At 41.6% G+C, this 22,555-nt stretch overlaps 1 protein-coding gene across 1 annotated transcript in view; it reads left to right on the top strand.

Annotated features, from left to right (window-relative positions):
* The first annotated feature begins 641 nt into the window (after positions 1 to 641).
* Positions 642 to 22,555, top strand: part of SGPP2 (sphingosine-1-phosphate phosphatase 2) — a 74,868-nt gene continuing 52,954 nt past the window's right edge. The window contains exon 1 of the mRNA XM_063440988.1: positions 642 to 952. Coding sequence (XP_063297058.1) covers positions 719 to 952 — 234 coding nt within the window. The 5' untranslated portion in view covers positions 642 to 718. The remainder of the gene's footprint in view (positions 953 to 22,555) is intronic.

The raw sequence follows: 22,555 nt of genomic DNA, 5'->3' as shown, positions 1-22,555 counted from the left end.
TAGTAGCCATACATTTGAATGATTCCATCAATGCATACCATTTAGAAATGTGGACATCATGGGGACACTCACATGATATATTTCAGCTTCACTGAGGTGCCATTTTTTCACCATATTTGCCAAAGTACCGTATGTGGTATTAATTCAAACATTCTAAAATGGTTTAAATACTTACATTGGTGAGCGCCAGGAGACTCCTGACACCATAACAACTACAGTGAGCTCTTCCTTTCAAAAACAATTGTGATAAAGTTGATTTAATAGCTTTAAAACTAATTAGTGGGTAGGAAGATGCAGCTGAAATGGAGGTGCGTCATGCTTCCAATCAATTGTAAAATTGATTATCTACCAGGGCATGATAAAAAATATTATTGCAAAATAATTGAACAAAAACTGCTGGAATTAGCTCATGACAGTAGGCCCTAGAACTGCCTTGATTTGTTTTATATTGTGAAACTATGAGCAAGTATTCCATGTAATGAAGATGTGATGACATGCTTCCAAAAGAATGTAATTGGCAGTGAAAGTGTTACTATCTAACCTGAAGAAACAGGTGGATACATAGTAAGGTGTGTGCAGGCACTAGGTCCGCCCTCTACACCTGTTTCTCACTGTCAGTACTCTCTGTGTATTATCTTTGCTGATCAAAGGGCAGTGAAAGACTGGATTTTTTTTTTTTTTACCTTTTTCCTATAATTTAGTTTCAGTTAGAGAGATCATGGCCCAGTGGATAGAAGCACTGCAGGATCCACAGTTGGTGGCCAAGTTTCAGATGTTCTGTGGGCTCACCTTACAGCCAAAGGGTGAGACTAATGGGGTATCTCTAGGGCATATTCCATTGAGGGCTTTCCAAGGAGGCAGAAACAAATCCACAGGGGTCAAGGGTGTTCCCCAGGAAAAAGAGCTGAATGGTTACAGCAATGGATCATATGCAAATGGAATACATAAGAAGGTAATTGACACACTGTCCCTGTATAATGTTCTCATTATTTAGGGCTATTACATTTCCTTTTAACATTAGGGAAACACACAATATAAGCTGTAATCATTCTATGACTTACCTGCAATGTTTTTGTTGTAATTAAGGGAAACCTGTGCTAACCCTAAGCTAATTAAAGAGTACCTTTTTAACGAATGTCAGCAATGACTTTTGACTGAATTCAGATAGATTTTTGTTTTTGATAGGTGTGGTTCATTTTGACCAGTGCCCTAAAAAAGGAAGAAAAAATTTTTGTTTTTAAATAAATCCACAAAACAACTTTTACATGAATCAATGGAGTATTGTCCTCTGTGCCAAATTTGTTTTAAATCGATCAGCACATTTAAAGATACTTCTTAAGAACTGCAAATGGGTTTAGTCCTGGCTTTCAATATTCTATCCCTAAATGAAAAGTAAGAGAATATGAACCCATTTAAACAGCCAATAAGAAAGCGGGTGTGACTGGGGCATGCTGGGTATTACAAGCGACACAGGTTAACGCCAGCAGATACAATGTTTTCTTATATTTTTTAAATGTAGTATTCTTATCCATTGGTTGTATCTGTTCCACATCAGTCCTGTACAGAATAATTTACATTGACCTTTTACAGTAAAACCTGTGCCCAACCCACAAGATTCCCATGGAACTGTTGCAATCGTGTTCCTGTCCATGCAGTTTGGCGCTTTGAGCTAATAAGTGTAACATAGAAGGGTGTGGAGCTTGTGCTGAGAGTCGGTTTACAGCAATGTAAATACACAAAACTATGCACTCAGGAAGGAATCTGGTCTGACTGTTTCAATGTGTCATTTTCTCACTGTTTATAAACTAAAGTTGCAACAAGTGTCATGTACAACACAGTTGTGCCACCATCTCCCCCAGGGTTCGTTATACTTCATTAAATGACATTATTGAGGATATGTCACCTAGTAGTAACATACAGTTATTAAGAAAAGTGAAAACTGACAGGAATTCAGAGTGAATTTTAAATAAAGGCCAAAAATAGCCAAACTGGAGACATCGCTGGCTGGGAGAATGTTTCCAGTTCAAATATTTTGAACGTATATTTAAATTTCATGTTAAATTCTCTGCAGTTATGTTAGTGAATAAGCCTCTATGAGTTCAGGTATATGAATAGTGTACACTGATCAGTCATAACATTAAAACCACTGACAGGTGAAGTGAATAGCATTGAATATCATTGCAATGGCACCTGTCAAAGGATAAGATATATTAGGCAGCAAATGAACAGTCAGTTCTTTCATTTTCATGTGTTGGAAGGAAAAATGGGCAAGCAAAAAGATCTGAGTGACTTTGACAAGGGCCAAAGAGGGCATCTCCAAAATGGCAAGTCTTGTGGGGTGTTCCCGGTGTGCAGTGTTTAATACCTACCAAAAGTGGTGCAAGGAAGGAGAATCAGTTTCACGGGCATCCAAGACTCATTGAGTCTTGGGTGCCCATTCAGTGTTGAGCTCTGGGCAATGTTTTACTGGGAAACTTTTGGTCATGGCCTTCATGTGGATGTTAATTTGACACATACCACCTACCTATGGATTGTTAAGACCATGTACACCCTTCCATGGTAATGGTGTTCCCTGATGACAGAAATCTCTTTCAGAAGAAAATTGTTTAGGAATGGTCTGAGAAACAAGACAAAGGGTTCATGGTGTTGCATTTGCCTCCAATTTCCCTGGATCTCAATCTGATTGTGGGATGTGCTGGAACAATAAATATAACCCATAGAGGCCCCACCTCCCAACTTGCAGGACTTAAAGGATCTGCTGCTAATATCTTGGTGCCAGATACCTCAGGACATGTTCAGAGGCTTGTTGAGTCCATGCCTCAATGCACCAGATCTGTTTTGGCAGCACGAAGGGAACCTTAACGATATTAGGCAGGTGGTTTTGATGTTGTGGCTGATCAGTGTATTCTCCAGTAGCAAGTGAATACTGCCTACTGATGGGCAGCACTATTAATTTATCTTCTAGCAGGGGGTAATGAGAGCTGCTTGGGGAAAGCTGACAGAAGTGGCAACGCTACATTACTGCTTTATCGAAGTCTGAGCAAGATGCCTTAAGGACCAGAACTGTAGCCGTTTTTATCATGTCTGTGGATATATAAAACCAGGGCCAGACTGGGAGAAAAAATCCGGCCCGGGCATTTTTTTGAAAACAATGACTCAATGAAGGAGGTGGGGCCAGAGAGGGGTGTGTTTTGTCATCACCGATGACCAGCATGCCCCCTCTCAAAGTGAGCATGTTGGTTCAAGCTCTTCCAGGGCACCATGCACAGAGCCTTGCTGAAGAGCTCTAGCATGAAGAAAAGGCCCTGCATATGTTCTGCACATCGCAAGCAAATTTATTAATGTGTAGGTGATGTAATGTGTGTAGGGGTTGTAAAGAGTGGTATTTGGGGAATGTAGTGTGTTTGCTTACAGGGTATTCAGTTTGTGTGTGTGTGAAGGGTGCAGTGTGTGTGTGTGAAGGGTGCAGTGTGTGTGTGTGTGTGAAGGGTGCAGTGTGTGAAGGGTGCAGTGTGTGTGTGTGTGTGAAGGGTGCAGTGTGTGTGTGAAGGGTGCAGTGTGTGAAGGGTGCAGTGTGTGTGTGTGTGTGTGTGTGAAGGGTGCAGTGTGTGTGTGTGTGTGTGTGTGAAGGGTGCAGTGTGTGTGTGTGTGTGTGTGTGAAGGGTGCTGTGTGTGAAGGGTGCTGTGTGTGTGTGTGTGTGTGTGAAGGGTGCAGTGTGTGTGTGTGTGTGTGTGTGAAGGGTGCAGTGTGTGAAGGGTGCAGTGTGTGTGTGTGTGTGTGTGAAGGGTGCAGTGTGTGTGTGTGTGTGTGTGTGTGAAGGGTGCAGTGTGTGAAGGGTGCAGTGTGTGTGTGTGTGTGAAGGGTGCAGTGTGTGTGTGTGTGTGTGTGTGAAGGGTGCAGTGTGTGAAGGGTGCAGTGTGTGTGTGTGTGTGAAGGGTGCAGTGTGTGTGTGTGTGTGTGAAGGGTGCAGTGTGTGTGTGTGTGTGTGTGAAGGGTGCAGTGTGTGTGTGTGTGTGTGTGTGTGTGTGAAGGGTGCAGTGTGTGTGTGTGTGTGTGTGTGTGAAGGGTGCAGTGTGTGTGTGTGTGAAGTGTGAAGGGTGCAGTGTGTGTGTGTGTGAAGGGTGCAGTGTGTGTGTGTGAAGGGTGCAGTGTGTGTAAAGGGTGCAGTGTGTGTAAAGGGTGCAGTGTGTGTGTGTGTGTGAAGGGTGCAGTGTGTGTGTGAAGGGTGCAGTGTGTTTGTGTGTGTGTGTGTGTGTGTGATGCAGTGTGGTTGTGTGTGTGTGAAGGGTGCAGTGTGTGTGTGTGAAGGGTGCAGTGTGTGTGTGAAGGGTGCAGTGTGTGTGTGAAGGGTGCAGTGTGTGTGAAGGGTGCAGTGTGTGTGAAGGGTGCAGTGTGTGTGAAGGGTGCAGTGTGTGTGAAGGGTGCAGTGTGTGTGAAGGGTGCAGTGTGTGTGAAGGGTGCAGTGTGTGTGAAGGGTGCAGTGTGTGTGAAGGGTGCAGTGTGTGTGTGTGTGAAGGGTGCAGTGTGTGTGTGTGTGAAGGGTGCAGTGTGGTTGTGTGTGTGTGAAGGGTGCAGTGTGGTTGTGTGTGTGAAGGGTGCAGTGTGGTTGTGTGTGTGAAGGGTGCAGTGTGTTTGTGTGTGTGAAGGGTGCAGTGTGTTTGTGTGTGTGAAGGGTGCAGTGTGTTTGTGTGTGTGAAGGGTGCAGTGTGTTTGTGTGTGTGAAGGGTGCAGTGTGTGTGTGTGTGTGTGTGTGTGTGTGTGTGAAGGGTGCAGTGTGTGTGTGTGTGAAGGGTGCAGTGTGTGTGTGTGTGTGTGTGTGTGAAGGGTGCAGTGTGTGTGTGTGTGAAGGGTGCAGTGTGTGTGTGTGTGAAGGGTGCAGTGTGTGTGTGTGAAGGGTGCAGTGTGTGTGTGTGTGTGTGTGTGAAGGGTGCAGTGTGTGTGTGTGAAGGGTGCAGTGTGTTTGTGTGTGTGTGTGTGAAGGGTGCAGTGTGTTTGTGTGTGTGTGTTTGTGTGTGTGTGTGTGAAGGGTGCAGTGTGTTTGTGTGTGTGTGTGAAGGGTGCAGTGTGTGTGTGAAGGGTGCAGTGTGTGTGTGAAGGGTGCAGTGTGTGTGTGTGTGTGTGAAGGGTGCAGTGTGTGTGTGAAGGGTGCAGTGTGTGTGTGTGTGTGAAGGGTGCAGTGTGTGTGTGTGAAGGGTGCAGTGTGTGTGTGTGAAGGGTGCAGTGTGTTTGTGTGTGTGTGTGTGTGTGTGTGTGAGAAGGGTGCAGTGTGTGTGTGTGTGTGAAGGGTGCAGTGTGTGTGTGTGTGTGAAGGGTGCAGTGTGTGTGTGTGTGTGAAGGGTGCAGTGTGTGTGTGTGTGAAGGGTGCAGTGTGTGTGTGTGTGAAGGGTGCAGTGTGTGTGTGTGTGTGTGAAGGGTGCAGTGTGTGTGTGTGTGTGTGTGTGTGAAGGGTGCAGTGTGGGTGTGTGTGTGTGTGAAGGGTGCAGTGTGGGTGTGTGTGTGTGAAGGGTGCAGTGTGGTTGTGTGTGTGAAGGGTGCAGTGTGTGAAGGGTGCAGTGTGTGTGTGTGTGTGTGTGAAGGGTGCAGGGTGCAGTGTGTGTGTGTGTGTGTGTGTGTGTGTGAAGGGTGCAGTGTGTGTGAAGGGTGCAGTGTGTGTGTGTGTGTGTGTGTGAAGGATGCAGGGTGCAGTGTGTGTGAAGGGTGCAGTGTGTGTGAAGGGTGCAGTGTGTGTGAAGGGTGCAGTGTGTGTGAGTGTGTGTGTGTAAAGGGTGCAGTGTGGTTGGGTGTGTGTGTGTGTGTGAAGGGTGCAGTGTGGTTGTGTGTGTGTGTGTGTGTGTGTGTGTGTGTGTTTTTGTTTGGGGTGCAATATGTGTGGAGGGGTGCAGTTAATAAGCCTCTCTGAGTTCAGGTATATGAATAGTGTACACGGATCAGTCATAACTTTAAAACCATTAACAGGTAAATTGAATAGCATTGAATATATCATTGCAGTGGGGGGAAGATTAGAGTCTTTGTTTGTTTTTTTGTTTGTTTTTAAATATATATATTATGTATGTTATTTATTTATTTATTTATTTTTTTAAATAAATATATAGCTTATATCCTTCTTACCTTTGCCTGGGAGGGGGGACTTTGCTGCCAGCCCTGGTGGTCTGGTGGGAAATCCATGGTGGCCACAGTGGTGAGTGAGTTTACAGCAACTGGAGTTCACTCTCGTGAGATCGGAGCGTTGCCATGGCAACACTCCAACTTTGCGAGAGAAACCTGGCGGAGCTGTGAGCCAATGGCTACCGGGTCATCGCGCTCTCCTTTCCTCCTGCTAGCTGTCCTGTAAAGTGCCTGTGGGTCACATGCCCATGCAGGCAGGGCCGGCGCAGGCTCTGTATGGGCCGGCTGGGGAGAACTTTTGATTTAATTTGTCTGTCTCGGCCCATGGCCATCGCGGCATTTGCCCGGTATGCCTGATGGCCATTCCGGGCCTGTATAAAATGGAATACAAACCAATACAATGTATTATGAGAAAATAATGCAATTAAGGGGCTATAAATAGTTTTTAATTTCTCCAGAACTAGCAGATGTCCTCATTCTCCCACAACGCATATTTCATCATTCTGTTTCTTTCATAGTACATGAGTTTTTTGATTTGAGGTGTTCAGTTTTGTATACCACACAAACTGGTCCCAATCAGGATATAAGTAACCATTCCGAACCGCCTCCTGGGCTTCGACCTCTGCTAGTTGTGGCGCTGCAACTTAAGGAGTGAGTGACCAGAGGCACATAAACAAGCACTCCACGGACCAGATAACTGTTGGAAATCTCCAACTCCAAATTGCTCTGCCCAGCTACTTTTTTCAGACTTCTCGCCCCTGATAGGCTGAGAGGGTCAGCTGTTGCTTTCAGGCTATCACTAGCTCCCCATTTAGAAAACTGAAAAAGTATGTACATTTTTCTGGATGGGGAGATGGTGATAGGCTCAGAGTTTTAATGGATGCTCTCAGGCTAGCAGCGCCACCCAGTCCGTCTTCTGGGCTGAAGCCTTATATCTCTGAAGGAAGTAGCTGGGCAGAGTAAACTGGAGCCATCTTGAAAGATTTGGGGTTAAAAATTTTAATGGTTTAACCCTTTATGGTACAATGGAGCAAGAATAATGAAATTGTTATGATGCTGCGAGTGGTTCTTTAACTGCATCTAGAGAGGATCAAAACAACCTTTAATTTCAGGTATTCTGAGGTAAGGCTTGTAACCGCAGGTTTAGGACACTAATCTGTAAATCGCTTTTATTAACCACTACTTAAAAAAAAAAAAAAAAAAAAAAAAACAGGCTTTTTTCCCCCTGCAGTGTCTGGAGACTTTCAAGAAGCCAGGAAGGGGTAAGATCCGTGACCAATACATTTAAATGGGATCAATGTTTAATTCAGATTACAATAAGATTATTTAGGTGCACGTAAGAACATATTGGCGGTTACCTAGGTGACGGGCGTCTCTTTGTATATTTGTTAATAGAGGTACACGAGGTTGGTCAAGGCAAGTTGGCACAAGATTATGCAGGCAGCTGTAAAACCTGCATTTCAGGACCAAATCCATAGGTAAACACGCACCTGATGTCCAAACCTACAAGCTATACTAAATTAACCATTAACTCTTTTACATGCTTCATGTTTATATGATTTTTACACCAGAGATGTACAAACATTTTGCTTGCCAAGCTTAATAACCCCTGTCATATGGTGTTAAGTGTTCTTTATTGTATCCTGAAAGGTGATAATGTATTAAATAATGTTTAACCTATTAAGCAACATGGCATCAGTAACATTAACCCTAGTATTTTGAAATCTCGATACTCTGGTTGGCCAAAGTTAGCGTTCATATTTGTTTTTGTGTGAAAAAAGCAAAAAACTAATATTTGGCCAGTGTTTGTGACTAAGTGGCTACTAAAAATAACTGGACATACCCCATTTGCAATACCTTGGGTTGTCTACTTTTGCAAATGGTATGCCATCATGGGGGTAATTCTCATTCCTGGGCTACCATATGCTCTCAAAGGCAACATAACCAATCTGGCAAATTTCAGTGTCAAAAAAATGAAATGCAAGCCTTATATGTGACTCTCTAACTTTCCAAAACACCATAAAACCTGTACATGGGGGGTACTGTTATTCTCAGGAGACTTCACTAAACACAAATATTAGTGTTTTAAAACCGTAAAACATATTACAACAATAATATAGTCCATAAAAGTGCCGTTCGTTTGTAAAAAAAAAATGCAAAAAACTTCACTTTTACTTAAAATATCATCGTTGTAATACAATTTACCAGTTTGAAACACTAATATTTGAGTTCAGCGAAGTCTCCCGAGTAAAATAGTACCCCCTATGTACAGGTTAAATGGTGTCTTGGAGAGTTACAGGGTCAAATATAGTGCTTGCAAATTAAATTCTCTGCACTTTCTCCCTGTGTTGTCAATCAAATTTTAATCAAATCACATAATTATGTTAAAAGGTTACTTAAATATACATGTAGAATTTTAATATATATGCATTTATTGGTATTTAAATTCTAGGTGTATACTAATGTAATATTTTATGTAATTATATGTGTATATATGTGTGTGTGTGTATATAGCTATATTTTATAGATATAGAATGTCATAAGTGTATTTTGAGATTATATATATATATATATATATATATATATATATATAACAAAATACAGTTAGAATGAAATTACATATGAATATATTTTATATTAAATTGTATTTATTTTGTATGTGTGTAACGTCATTCTATGTGTGTTTTTAATACTAATATATGTACTTGTATTAATAAAATATGACGTTGCATATATATATATATATATATATATATATATATTATATATACATATATACATTTCTATTTTAATTTTACACATGTCTAATTTATTTTAATTTTTTTACAGCTCCCACCAGCAGGGGCACTGTCTGATATTTCAGACAGTCCCCCTGCTGGCAGATCCACAGCCAGCTATAGGGGGCCATGTGATCGCTCTTTGAGAATGATCACATGGCCCTCTGGGGCTTCTTTTGCCGGGGGAGGGCTGCCTGGGCTGTCAGGCAGTCCTCCCGAAGCGGAGCACCAGGAAGGTAAGTATCCTGGGGGCTGCAGCCGTTACAGCGTTCTATGCCGCTGCAACGATTTTAAAGCCCTTTTAAATGGGGACGGCGTTAACGGGTTAAAGTAAGCAAATCCTGACTGCTTGTTGGGTTCCAGTGGTATTTTAGAAAGTGTCCGTAATGTTGTTTTTTTGTTGTTTTTTTTTAATTATTTAGTTATTTATTTATTTCTACTCCTATTTTGGCACAAAACACAATCCTAAATCTCCCTCTACTAGTATCACTTTGTGATTATTTATATAGCTCCGACTAATTCCGCAGTGCTTTACAATATTTATAAAAGGGGAAACTTTACAATAAATGAGACAATTACACAATGACACAGGAACAATTGGTAGATGAGGACCCTGTTCAAACGAGCTTAGTCTAAAGGAGGTGGGGTACAAAAACACAATAGGGCAGCAATTGTGACCGCAACAAAACATGGTGGAAAGGTAGCCGAACTGGAGGTGAGAGTGGAGTGTGGCAGATATGGATAAGTATAGATAAGTAACTCTGGGAGTCCATAAGCATTTCTGAACAGATGTGCTTTGAGGTACTTATTAAACAATTGTAGACCAGTGGAGAGTCTGGGGGTAGGCAGGCTGTTCCAAAAGAAGGAAGCTGCCTGCGAGAAGTCCTGCAAGTGCGAGTTAGCAGTAAGGGTGCGAGCAGCGGACAGGAGAAGGTCACCGGCAGAGCAGAGAGACTGAGAAGGGGCATATCTATGAATCAGGGAAGAAATGTAACGGGCTAGAGTTGTTTAAAGCTTTATAGGTAAGGGTTAGTATTTTGAATTGACACCTGTAGGATACAGGAAGTCAATGTAAGGAGGAGCGAGGTATGGGAGGAGCGACTGGTGAAAAAAAAAAATCAACCTAGCGGCAGTTAGGCTTCTGGGGAGACTAACTAAGAGAGAATTACATTAATCCATGCAAGAGATTACCAGAGTATGAACAGGCTCCTTGGCAGCATGAGAAAAGGTCTATTCTATAGCTGGGGAGAAGGCCTGAAGCATAGGGTAGGTACAGTCCAGGTGTGGTTGCGAGAGAGGAGCAATGGGGGGAGAAATATTTCCTTATCTGTTCAATCTTAGTAGTATGCAACAAGGCTATTGGATGAAAGGTTAGTTTGAGGGGTGGCTTGAGGTGGGCGAAGGAGTGTTGACGGTATTAAAGAAATGTTTGGGATTGTGTGAGCATGAACTAACGTAGGATTGCTTTAGCAAGGGTGAGGGCTTTGCTGTATGAACACAATAGAGATTGTATTTACAGAATGCTTTCGAGTGATATGATGCGGTATGTCCTAACTGAGGAATGTGTACATTTTACTATCAGTCATTCTTTTATCTCATTTTATAAAGTGAGGCTGTCATATCAGGGAGCCGTTTCCACGGCACTTATGTCAATTTTACATATGTCATAACCCCTTTTACATTTATTACATTGTTTTTATTGAGGCAAAAGAGTGAAATAATACAAAGATTGACAAAATATTTTTTTTAAAATCGATATACAAAACCTGCATCATTGAGCTAAAGTTGTTTGGTGACTATAGTGTCCTACATTTTTTGTTGCCTGTGAGCGGGAAAGGTTAAGTAAAGGTGTCTACACCCAAAAAAAAATAAAAAAAAAAAATTCTCCATATGTGTTTTGTTTTTTTTTGTTTTTTATTATTATAAGATACTTGCATGATAGATTTGCTTCACTGGACATGTCAGGCAAATGTACTTTTTCCATTGGAGTGAAATCGATTTCTGATTTTCATATCTGTTTGGGCATTGAAGATAAATCCATAGGGCACTACGACGTCAAAGGTGCAGTAAACTAGCACGTAAACCTAAATCTGTATTCTTACAGGGGGCGGAGCCTGGCAGCCATCCTGTTCAGACGCCATCTAAACCAGCTCTCCCGAACCCGGAGAGAATCTGGCAAATCTCACCCAAGCAGAGCCCCATCGAACCCCGACACCCACCCAGCACTGGCCAGCGGCAAGTACCGCATCGATTGATGCCTTTTTTTCAGGCAACCACGACAGAGGCACAGGTCTGCGGCCTACCACGCGGCGCCAGCCCAAAGCCTAGAGGCCTACCTTGGTGGACGCCTCCTAGAGCACTACACACCTTGCCCGGATACCGCAGCCATGGGCCGCCGCTCACAAAAAGCCACGGCTGGCTCGCGCAAGGTAGAGATATAGGGGAAATGTGGCTTAGGCCTGCACAATCAGAGCCAGCTCAAAACACGCATCGACCCCCCCCCCCCCCCCCCGCTGACCCGGCACCCGAAACTAACAGAGGTGACCCGGCCATGACAGCAGCTCCCCCGACGGCACACCAGCCGATACCTGAAGCCCAAGATGATTCAGCCCCCACGACAAAAGGGGACCTAAAAGCCCTCCTGATCAACATCCAAAAACTGTTGGCAGCAGACGTGGCAATGGTTAAAGCCGACATAGAAAAGGTAACAGAGAGGGTTGTGACAGTAGAAGCAGACATTACCAACATCCAGAACGCAGTGTCCGCCCACGAAGACTCAATCCACCGACTCCAAGCAGAGCAAAATGTACTAGCGGGTCAAATTATGTCCCTGGAGGACAAACACCGTCGAAAGCATATCAAAATCAGGGGAATCCCCACCTCGGTCTCGACAGAGGAACTACCGCACTATATGCGACGGCTACTCACAACCATATTGCCCCAGGCTACAGCCAAGAAACTATCTATGGACGGGATCTACAGAGTAACAAGTACTGTACATTTACCATCCAACATCCCCAGAGATGTTGTTCTACGCTTGACGACAGTAACGGACAAGATACAAATAATGTCCGCAATTTAAAGGCAAAACACCGCTGACATTTGAAGGTGCTCAGCTCTCCTTCTTTCAGGACGTCACTAGAGCCACATTGTTGAAACGAAAGACCTTTGGACCCGTGACAACCACACTGCGCCAAGCGGGCATTGCCTATAGGTGGGGAAACACTGGCGCCATCCTCGTCCACCACAATGGGACTGCACACACCTCACATCTATAGTAGGGGCCCCCATCTTTCTTAAGGCACTGGGATTACAACCCCCACATCCCACCTCCACGACGGCAAGCCAACCGGAGAGCTGGGAACCTGAGGACATCTCTACTCCGGGTCAGTCAACACGAGATCCACAGAATTTGGTCACTTGACCTTGCACAGGGACTAAGCTCAGGGACGGTAAGCATGGCACGGTCACATCTGCCAAAGGGACGGTCCAGACCTCTTCCGATGAGGAGATGTAGTTTTAAGAACTATCAACTCCTCAACTAGATTTTAATTTTTAATTTTTTGTATTTTGTTTTTTATGCTGGACTATTGCAGCTCATTTACCCCATATCACACCGCATAAATGTCCATCCTTTTATTTCTACCTGGATCTGCTTAGTTTTGTTTACCCCTAACCTTAATATAACCCCACTCTCACAATATAGCACTTTGGCGCCCACTATGATTATCGGCACTCCGCTCACCCCCCTCCCCCCCCCACCACCCCCAGGGATAGGGGGATAGATGAGATGCCACACGAGGTACAACGCACACCGGAGCACCTCACACACGTCTTCACGGCAAACCTGGCCCTAATAAGAGCTCCACAGACGAGTACACTCAGGCATCCAGAACCACAACTTAAACCAGCTTGCACCGATTATGCACATGCTCCCACATACACTTACACACTGCAGCCTGATACAGGGAGCACCCTCACACCTCCACACTTGTAGTACACCAGGGGCATAACACTCACAACACCAAACTTGTAACAACCTTGCCAACCCCCGGTATGTCACCAAGCCTGATTTGTTATATGAAAATGTGCTTCACAACTTTGCAACCTCAATGTTAACACTGTTATATTGTACCGCTTGAAATTGTCATACCATGTTTAAATATGAAACTGTTAACCTGCCAAACCAAGCGCAAAAAAATAAAGAATTAAAAAAAATAAAAAATAATCTGTATTCTTACAGTGAAAAAAGATGATTGTCTGCGGTTATTTTATTTTTGCTTTTGTTTTTTATGTTTAAGCAGAGATGCTAATAATTGAATCCCTTTATAACATTTATAATCTCATAAGAGCAGACATTAGGCAGTTAGAGTAGGACCTGCCAAAGATGGGGTATATTGACGTTGTGGCAGGCTTATAACCCCTTAACCCCTTAACGCCATTACGGCGTTGTATGCCATCGCGGCTTTAAAGGGCTTTAAAGCCGTTGCGGCGGCATAGAACGCCGTAACGGCTTAAGCCCCCAGGACCTCGGAGGTACTTGCCTCCGCCGCGATCCTCTTCTGGAGGGCTGCCTGACAGCCCAGGCAGCCCTCCTCCGGCAAGTGAGGCCCCCGGGGGCCATGTGATCGCTCTCAAAGAGCGATCACATGGCCCCCTATAGCTGGCTGTGGATCTGCCAGCAGGGGGACTGTCTGAAATATCAGACAGTCCCCCTGCTGGTAGATAGTGTAAAAAAAAAAAAAAAATATTACACATGTTAAAAATTAAAATGAAAAATAATTTTATATATATATATATATATATATATATATATATATATATATATATAGTGTGTGTAACGTCATACGTAATGTATTTTAATATTAATATAAGTGTGTGTATATATATATATATATATATTAGTATTAAAATACACTTAGAATGACGTTGCATATATAATATGTGTATATATCCTATATATAATAGATATATACACATATATTATATATATATATATATATGTATGATTACAATAATAAATAAATAAAATAATAAAATATTGAAACAATATTTAAAATAAATTATATATTCATATGTAATTTCATTCTAAATGTATTTAGAGATAAATACATATAATTACATTAGTATACACGTAGAATGTAAATACCTATAAATGCATATATATTAAAATTCTATGTGTATATTTAAGTAATCTTTTAACATAAATATGTGATTTAATTAATTAAAATTTGATTGACATGCCTGACATCACAGGGAGAAAGTGCAGAGAATTTAATTCGCAAGCATTGTATTTGACCCTGTAACTCTCCAAGACACCATAAAACCTGTACATAGGGTGTACTATTTTACTCGGGAGACTTCGCTGAACTCAAATATTAGTGTTTCAAACTGGTAAATTGTATTACAACGATGATATTTTAAGTAAAAGTGACGTTTTTTGCATTTTTTTTACAAACAAACTGCTCTTTTATGGACTATATTATTGTTGTAATATTTTTTTACTGTTTTAAAACACTAATATTTGTGTTTACTGAAGTCTTCCGAGAATAACACTACCCACCATGTACAGGTTTTATGGTGTTTTGGAAAGTTAGAGAGTCACATATAAGGCTTGCATTTAATTTTTTTGACATTGAAATTTGCCAGATTAGTTATGTTGCCTTTGAGAACGTATGGTAGCCCAGGAATAAGAATTACCCCCATGATGGCATTCCATTTGCAAAAGTAGACAACCCAAGGTATTGCAAATGGGGTATGTCCAGTTATTTTTAGTAGCCACTTAGTCACAAACACTGGCCAAATATTAGTTTTTTGCTTTTTTCACACACAAACAAATATGAACGCTAACTTTGGCCAGTGTTTGTGACTAAGTGGCTACTAAAAAAGACTAAACATACCCCACGTTCAATACCTTGGGTTGTCTACTTTTTCAAATGGTATGCCATTATTGGGGTAATTCTCATCCCTGGGCTACCACACCGTCTCAAAGGTAACATTACTATCCTGGCAAATTTCAATTTGAAAATGGAACGTTCTATATTTGACCCTGTAACTTTCCAAAACACCATAAAACCTGTTAATGGGGGTACTGTTGTACTCGTGAGACATCGCTGATTACAAATATGTGCATATTTTTGCACTAAAATCTAACAGTATTATGACATTTACAGCTAAAATGTGAGGCGGAACTACAAATTGTTTTTTTTTGTTTGTTTTTTTTAATTTCTCAGTTTTTTTTAATTTTATTCATAATAAATGTTTCATATATAAATATTTTATATGAAATGAAAGCCCTGTTTCTCCTGAACAAAATGATATATAAGTAGTGTGGGTGCATTTAATATGAAAGAGGTGAATTACGGTTGAACAGACATATAGCGCAAATTCCAGTTTTTGTTTACGTTTTCTTTTGATCAGAACATGCACTATTGACTCCGCCTGAAGGGGTTAAAAATGGCCTCATCATAACCACGAGTTTGAAATGAGTGTAATTCGAGCTGTATCTGCCATTTCATTATTAAGAATTCTGCATCATTATTGTACACATTAGGATGTTTTAATGCCGTAGACACAACACAGGTTTTCTATGGTTTATTTTATGGGGTTATCTGCACTTTTTATAAAATGACAAAGAAGACCTTCTTTTTAAAAAGTGTTTCAAAAAGCTAAAATGCTTTTAGGGGTCCAGAGTGAATATGAACATGGATCTGACAAACATGAGCACCTAAAAGTGTTCAGAGTTACCTGATGTAGGATGTAATAACAATTGTAACATAGTTCCACAGGAAGGACAAAATGTCCATTGCAGTGCTTGGTCTGCAACTTGGTATTCACTTCCATACCTGCCAACAGTTATGTACCTGCAGGTTGATTAAAAAAAAAAGCATCTCATGGGCTAGATTTTTGCAGACCCTAAATCTACTTCAGGGGTAGGCAACATTTATCACTCCAGATATTGTGGACTACACTTCCCATAATGCTTGCAAAGAATCAAGAGATGTAGTCCACAATATATCCAATGCTGAAGGTTGCCTACCCCTGTTGTAGTTGCTTAGTGGAACTCGGTGGTTCTGAAAGTGTACAGTGTTTCCCCGAAAATAAGACCGGGTCTTATTTCGGGGTAAAACGTGTGCTAGAAAGCAGGTCTATGTTCGGGGGAATTCCCCCGAACATACACCAATTGACTAGGGCACGGAATCCTGCAAATCTATGTTCGGGGAAAATTCCCCGAACATAGATTGGCGAACTACTAGGGCTTATTTTCAAGGTAGGGCTTATATTAGGAGCATCCCCCGAAAGTAAGCTAGGGCTTATTTTCGGGGGATATCTTATTTTCGGGAAAACATGGTATTAAAGTTTTAAAAAGGGCAGGCAGGGGGGATACACACACTGCTATTCCTGCTATTTTTATCAAGCAAAGGAAACCGAACAATGGAATTTGCAGCTGAATGTTCTTTTCAGCTTAAATCACTTGGCTGCTATACAGTGTGAATAAGTTGGAGAGACTAAATTTATTGTTTTGGCATTGCTGATCAGTTGATTGTTTGTTTGAAGGAGAGTTTTAAATTTTAATTTTTTGGGGGGGGGGTTAAAGTATTTTTTGTTGCGCGTGTAACCCAAGCCCAAGTTGTGCACTTTGTTGCAAGAGGATGTCATTACCAATCATAGCATATAATTATTTTGTTTTCAGCAGAATTTTAAAGTTCATTACAGAGCTGTAGAATAGTTGGCCTTTTAAACTAGTAATTAACTTTCACTACATCTCTGAGATGGTATAAATGGATTTTGTAACTTGCATATGATGACGTAAACCTATTAGACAGAAAACCCTGACATTTTTCCAATATGTGATTTGAACTTTTTCTATACACAGATAACCTTACAGAAGAATTAAGTTGAGTATTCTTTCGTACTGCCACAAATACCATCAGCACCCTGGTTCTTGGAATTTGTATAAATGTATAGTTTACCCATGAACTGCCAACTTACAAACTGTACTCTCCTAGTGGGCTCCTGTCAGGCCCTGATCTCACTCTAGATCGCGTCAATTGCTCTGCGTCATTGACTGCCAGCCAGGACTGCGGTGGAGCTCAAAGTGATCTGTACCCAAGCTACAATGCTCTCCCACTAGACCCCCAGGGATCCAGCCCAGTGTGTGTTTCACTGGACCACCAGAGATAATTCCCACCCTCTCTACAAAAGACTATCTGGAGGGGGACAAATGGAAACAAAAAGAAAATATGTGTGTGTGGGGTGCCCCATCATAGCTGGATGTGCTTAACACCACTATGCTCACATTTAATTAGATAATTACATGTAACAAATTGAAGGTTGGAAAATACTTAACCCCCTCCTGATCAATTAAGGAATTATTCCATCATTGTTGTCCTAACCTAAAGGACACATGATGGAATAGGCAAACTAAACAAACACAATTTTTACAAGAAATTCTCAGTTAAATGGCTAATTAAAAAAAAAAAAATAACCGGGAGTCAATACCGTGTGATGTCTTCTGTTTTGCAACTTTGTTTTCTCTGATGGTATTAGTCTCAAAGCTCAGTTCTCTGCCATTTAGGAGTTGAATCACTTTGTTTATGCAGCCCTAGTCACACATCTCCTGCCTGTGACTCTCAGTCTACATGGGGGAAAAAATGGTTTCATTTTCAATTAAATGATTGCGGCCGCAGGGGGAGCTGTGCTGTCTCTGCTCCCCCACCCTCGCGCACTACTCCGGCCCCGGTCTCATTTAGCTGCGTGCTGGGGAGCAGAGACAGCACAGCTCTCCCTGCGGCCGCCAGCACACCCAGCTGTCTGCCCTGCACGACCCCCTGGCCGGTCGCCCACAGGTATCAATAATGTGTGTCAGTGTGTGTGTGTGTCTCTCTCATGGTGTGGGGTTGTGTGTGTGTGTGTGTTTAAAAATAGTTTTTTTACTCATATCTTTTTGGGGGCTTTTTGTTTTCACACCATGTTGGTCTCCCCTCGACTGGCCCTGCCGATCTATCAAGCTTGATGATCTCAGCCAATCCAATGCTTTGCCATAGGATTGGCTGCAAAATGCTACACCAGACAGCATCTCCTCATAGAGATGGATTGAATCAATGTATCTCTATGGGGAATGTTCAACGCCTCCAGAGCATGGAGGCCCTGAATGTAGGTGCTGCACACTGCTACAGCTTAATGTAGTTGTTCAGGTGAGATCTATAGCTCCCTGCAGGCAATCTAATGTAAACACTGTATCTTCAGAGAAAATACAGTGTTTACGTTGATTGATGGGAATACCTCCAGTTGCCGTCACTCAGACGGCCACCAGAGGGACTTCCTATCATGTATGGCCCTTAAAAGGCCATGTACACGTCAGACGTATTAAAATATGTCTGATATGTGCAGGAGAGAGAAGGCACACTGTGCGCGCCTTCTCTCTCCTGCCCGTCAGCAGAGGAGAAGGGGCGGGCAAAGACCGCGAGCTGAGCTGTCAGCTCAGCTCGCGGCCGCGCACACAGTGTGCATGCGCGGTAGTGCGCTCATAACATCTGAAGGGCTAATGGTTGCCTAACCGTGATTAGTGTGTCCCTCTCATGACATACCCACAACACATCTTGTGTTGCCTTGTCTTGCATACCCACTGCCCACCTCTGTTCTTTAGTACTTTTACAAAACATTAATTTCACCAGATGCAATTAAGCAATGTGCGTTTATTCGCATGTTCTGTCTTTTGTTTCTATTCATTTAAACAGGAAATCATATGCTAAAGTACCTGTAATCTTGGGGTCAAATCAAAATGCTAACTAAATGTTACCTTTTCTTTGTTTTTTGTTTAGAACTAATCTAGTGGTGTATCATTTGAAACATTGCCACTTGCCCACACTGTGTGGTGTCTATGGTAACACATTCACCTAGAATATTACATTGCGCTCTGAACAAGGCATTGAAATGTTGAGAAGTGCAAAAGTAAAGTCTAGTTCATCTGCTCAGTGGAGAATGAGCTTGCCAGCCACTTCCCATCCAGATTTTGTCAAACCATTTTTGATTGGTTTTCCCATACAAATAAGTTCTTTCACACCTGCTTTACCTGGACAAATCTGTCCACATTTGGTTGGCAACTACACACTGTGAGCATTAGGTTAAATTGTCCCATCGTGCCCATAACCAATTATTGCAAGTTTGAGCTACCATAACCACTACAATAAACCTACAAGGGATGCTTCACACGTGTAATGGTTCACTCCGTGTCGGTTTCCCATGTTTCTACTACAATCCACTATAAAGGGAAACAAGTAGGAGTCTACCTGGTCGCCTCCCTGACACACAAAAGGTGTGTCTTGTTGTTTTTGTTTTTTTGGGGGTGTTTTTTTTTTGTTTTGTTTTTTGTTTTTAACTTCTTGCATTCAGATTCAGCAATCTTACTGCATACTTTGGAATGTGGTAATGTCAGCCTCACACACCTGTCTGGTTTGAACACCATTGTGTTTCCTTAAGTTGGCTGGGCGTGGTTCACCATGCAAATCCCTGTCAGAATCTATGTAACAGGCAACAACTTGAATATTTCCATATTGTCTTTTGTTAGCCTTGATCTTAAAATGAGAAAAATGAATCTGTTCTTTTTTTTTTTTTTACTTCCTTTTCCTTCCCCTTTCACATTTACCATATCTCTTCACTTATACTTCCCACCTCCAGAGATCTGTTTATAACTTTTTCCTCATGACTAGTGGCTCATAGTGTGCCGTGTTGATCTTTTGCCTTTGTATGCAAAGGGCTAGTGACTACTGCTAAAGTTTCTCCAGCATTTGTAGTCATTGATACTTGGCAATGTTTGTTGGACTTATGTCCATATATTCTTCTGTAGTGGTCCTGGGGTCTGTAGCATGTCCCTGCACTGTAAACACTGCCTTTTCAGAGAAAAGGCAGTGTTTACAATGCTGCCTAGTTGCACCTCTAGTGGCCGTCACTCAGACGCTGAATGCTCCCCTTAGAGAGAGACTAATTTAATTCATATTTATGCGGAGATTCTTACTGGTGCTGTGCATGTGCAATAACCTCCCAATGATTTTCTATGGGGAAAGTATTGGATTGAGTTCATCACGATTTGAGTATCTCGACAATAGAGGTGGGGTCAGCCACGGCACGATCGCCGCTTTGCCAAAGAAAAGGTAAGAAAACCACCTTTTTACTCCAAAGAGAAGGACGGTCACCCAAATATTTACTCCAGCACTTTAGTGTTAGGAATTCATGTTTGTATTCCTAACACTGTAGTATTCCTTTAATTATTTTCCTGTGTACTTTCTATTTGTGATTTGCATATATTTTGAGAGTATATGAGCTATTTGATGAAGTAGCAGCTATTTTATATTTGCAGTAAAGATACTAAACAAACATTCATGTTCCACTACCACATTATCTATTGTAATACTTTAACATAACCTTTCATGTAGAGAATTCAATACTTTCTCGCGCTCTCTTGCAAAATAAGAGAATGGTGTGCATAAAAAAAAAAAAAATCTAAAAAGGTGGCAGAGCCGGGAATGGTAAACATTGTAGTTGAGAATTATTTTTAAAATAATGGATAAGTTGGATTGTGGTCATGGAATGATAAATGTAGAAAGAGCTGATGTTTGTGCCGATGGGCAGTGAATAAATATTTAAATATGTGAGGTGGATAGGAAAGACTGGGTAGAGAGGGATTAAGATCTCATAGGGTCCCATGAAGGTTACTAGTTTTCCTCCACCCATCTGTTAGTAGAGGGGTGATGCATGGGGTACATGTATGTAGGTTTTGGGTGTGTGTGTTTTTTTTGTTTTGGGGGGGGTGTTTTTTCTATGACTTAATGTAGTCTTGGTATCTAGATTAACTCTTTAAATAAACTGTGTCCCTGCCCCTCCCCCAATTTGATAGACACACAATGGTTGCTGCTGTTTCATTGGTTGCAGTGTTAGCGCAGTATGTCCAGATATTAGAAGGCAGGATATGTCTGTTTACTGAATGTTCTTGGCAGGTCAGGCTGAAAGGCTCATTCATGCCCTTTTATAAATTTGTTTATGATCAGAACTGATTAAAAAAAAAAAAAGCTGTCTTAAGGGCACACCTTGCCTTTTGCTGCTCTAGTGAAGGCAGGTAGAGGGTTTTCTGTACTTGTCAGGACACCGTGTGTTCTCACACTGATTTACTCTGCTTTCGTTCTGTGGGAAAGTCCCATGGGTAATTTCTGGCCTAACCTTCCAAATATCAGTGCAAACAGGTGGGAATTGATTTATTTTAATTATTTATTGAGTTTTAAAAAGATGGTGACTGAATGTGGGGAAAAAAAGCTTTTCAAGGTTTGTGAACGGTTTATGGGATACATTTTATTAAAACCAAACAGAAATAACCTTTTTTTTTTAATGTTGCTAAAGGCACACTTATTCCAGTTTACATATTCGACACATGCAGCACTACAAACGGTCTCCATGCAAACAAACCAGTATGCAAACAATATTTCCCATTATGTTTAAAGATTTAAAAAAAATAAAAAAATCTACCCACTCCACATTCTTACATTATTTTTTTCACTTTATTTAGTTTTTGTTTTTTTGCGTTTTCACATTGTAAAGCGCTATGGAATTTGTTGGCGCTATATAAGTATAATAATAATAATTCAATGAACTTAAATAGTTGTTTTCTACAAGCATGACATTTAAATGGACACATTCTCTTCTCATTGGAGTGTTCCATTAATTTAAATATAAAAATGTCAAAATGAGATGCCAAGTTATAAATGGTTTGCTGTAATATCTGCCTAAAACTCAAAGTTCAGAACCTTTAATTATATAATGAGCTGGGCTTATCTTGGCACATCCCTTGCTTGCAGCCTTTTGTGCAATTAAAAATCTTCTCGGAAACACGATTTCACAACATGAGCGCTTCTTTCCTTTATTACTGGAAACGGTTACACGGCCTTATTTTCTTCATGAGAAAGCCCATTTCTCAGCAAACACAAAGGTTATTTTTAGGATCATAATTACATAATATTTTTGTCATATTTAATTTACAATGCTGCTAAAGGCAGCATCAGAAAGTGGTTGTAGGTGCTGCAATTTTTTGTTGAGCATGGTTATATTAAAGGGAAACTGGAGGCACCCAGACCACTTCAGCTCATTGAAATGATCTGGGTGCCAACCCCCACCACCCTTAACCCTGAGCATGTAATTATTGCAGTTATTCTAAACTGCAATAATTACCAGCTAGGGTTAACTCCTCCTCTAGTGGCGGTCTACCAGACAGCCACTGGAGGGACTTCCAGGTGCTTAGATGACTTTTGATCAATTATCTGATGCTGGACGACTTCCAGTGTCGCCGGAATCCCCATAAGAAAGCATTGAATAATGCTTTTCTTTGGGGAGATCCTAATTGCAGCGCATGCGCATTAGGGCTCTCCGGCCGGCAGTGGGGGAGGAGCATGGGTAGTGCTGAGCCAGCACAGAGGGACATCGGCACTGGACCCAGGTAAGTGGCAGAAGGAGTTATTCTGCACCACGGGTGCTTGACAAAGGAGGAAGCTATAGTGCAAGGAAAACACGTTTGTTTTCTTGGCACTATAGTTTTCTTTAAAGCAATGGACCTAGGGCAAAATGTGTACTATGCTTACCTAAGGCACATATTTTAGAGGGGCCTCGCTCCTGTCTATCAATGGAA

Source organism: Pelobates fuscus, chromosome 2 (assembly GCF_036172605.1).
Source record: "Pelobates fuscus isolate aPelFus1 chromosome 2, aPelFus1.pri, whole genome shotgun sequence".
In the NCBI taxonomy this organism is placed as follows: Eukaryota; Metazoa; Chordata; class Amphibia; order Anura; family Pelobatidae; genus Pelobates; species Pelobates fuscus.
Note: the sequence above shows the minus strand (reverse complement) of the source record. Positions and strands in the feature narration are given on the sequence as shown.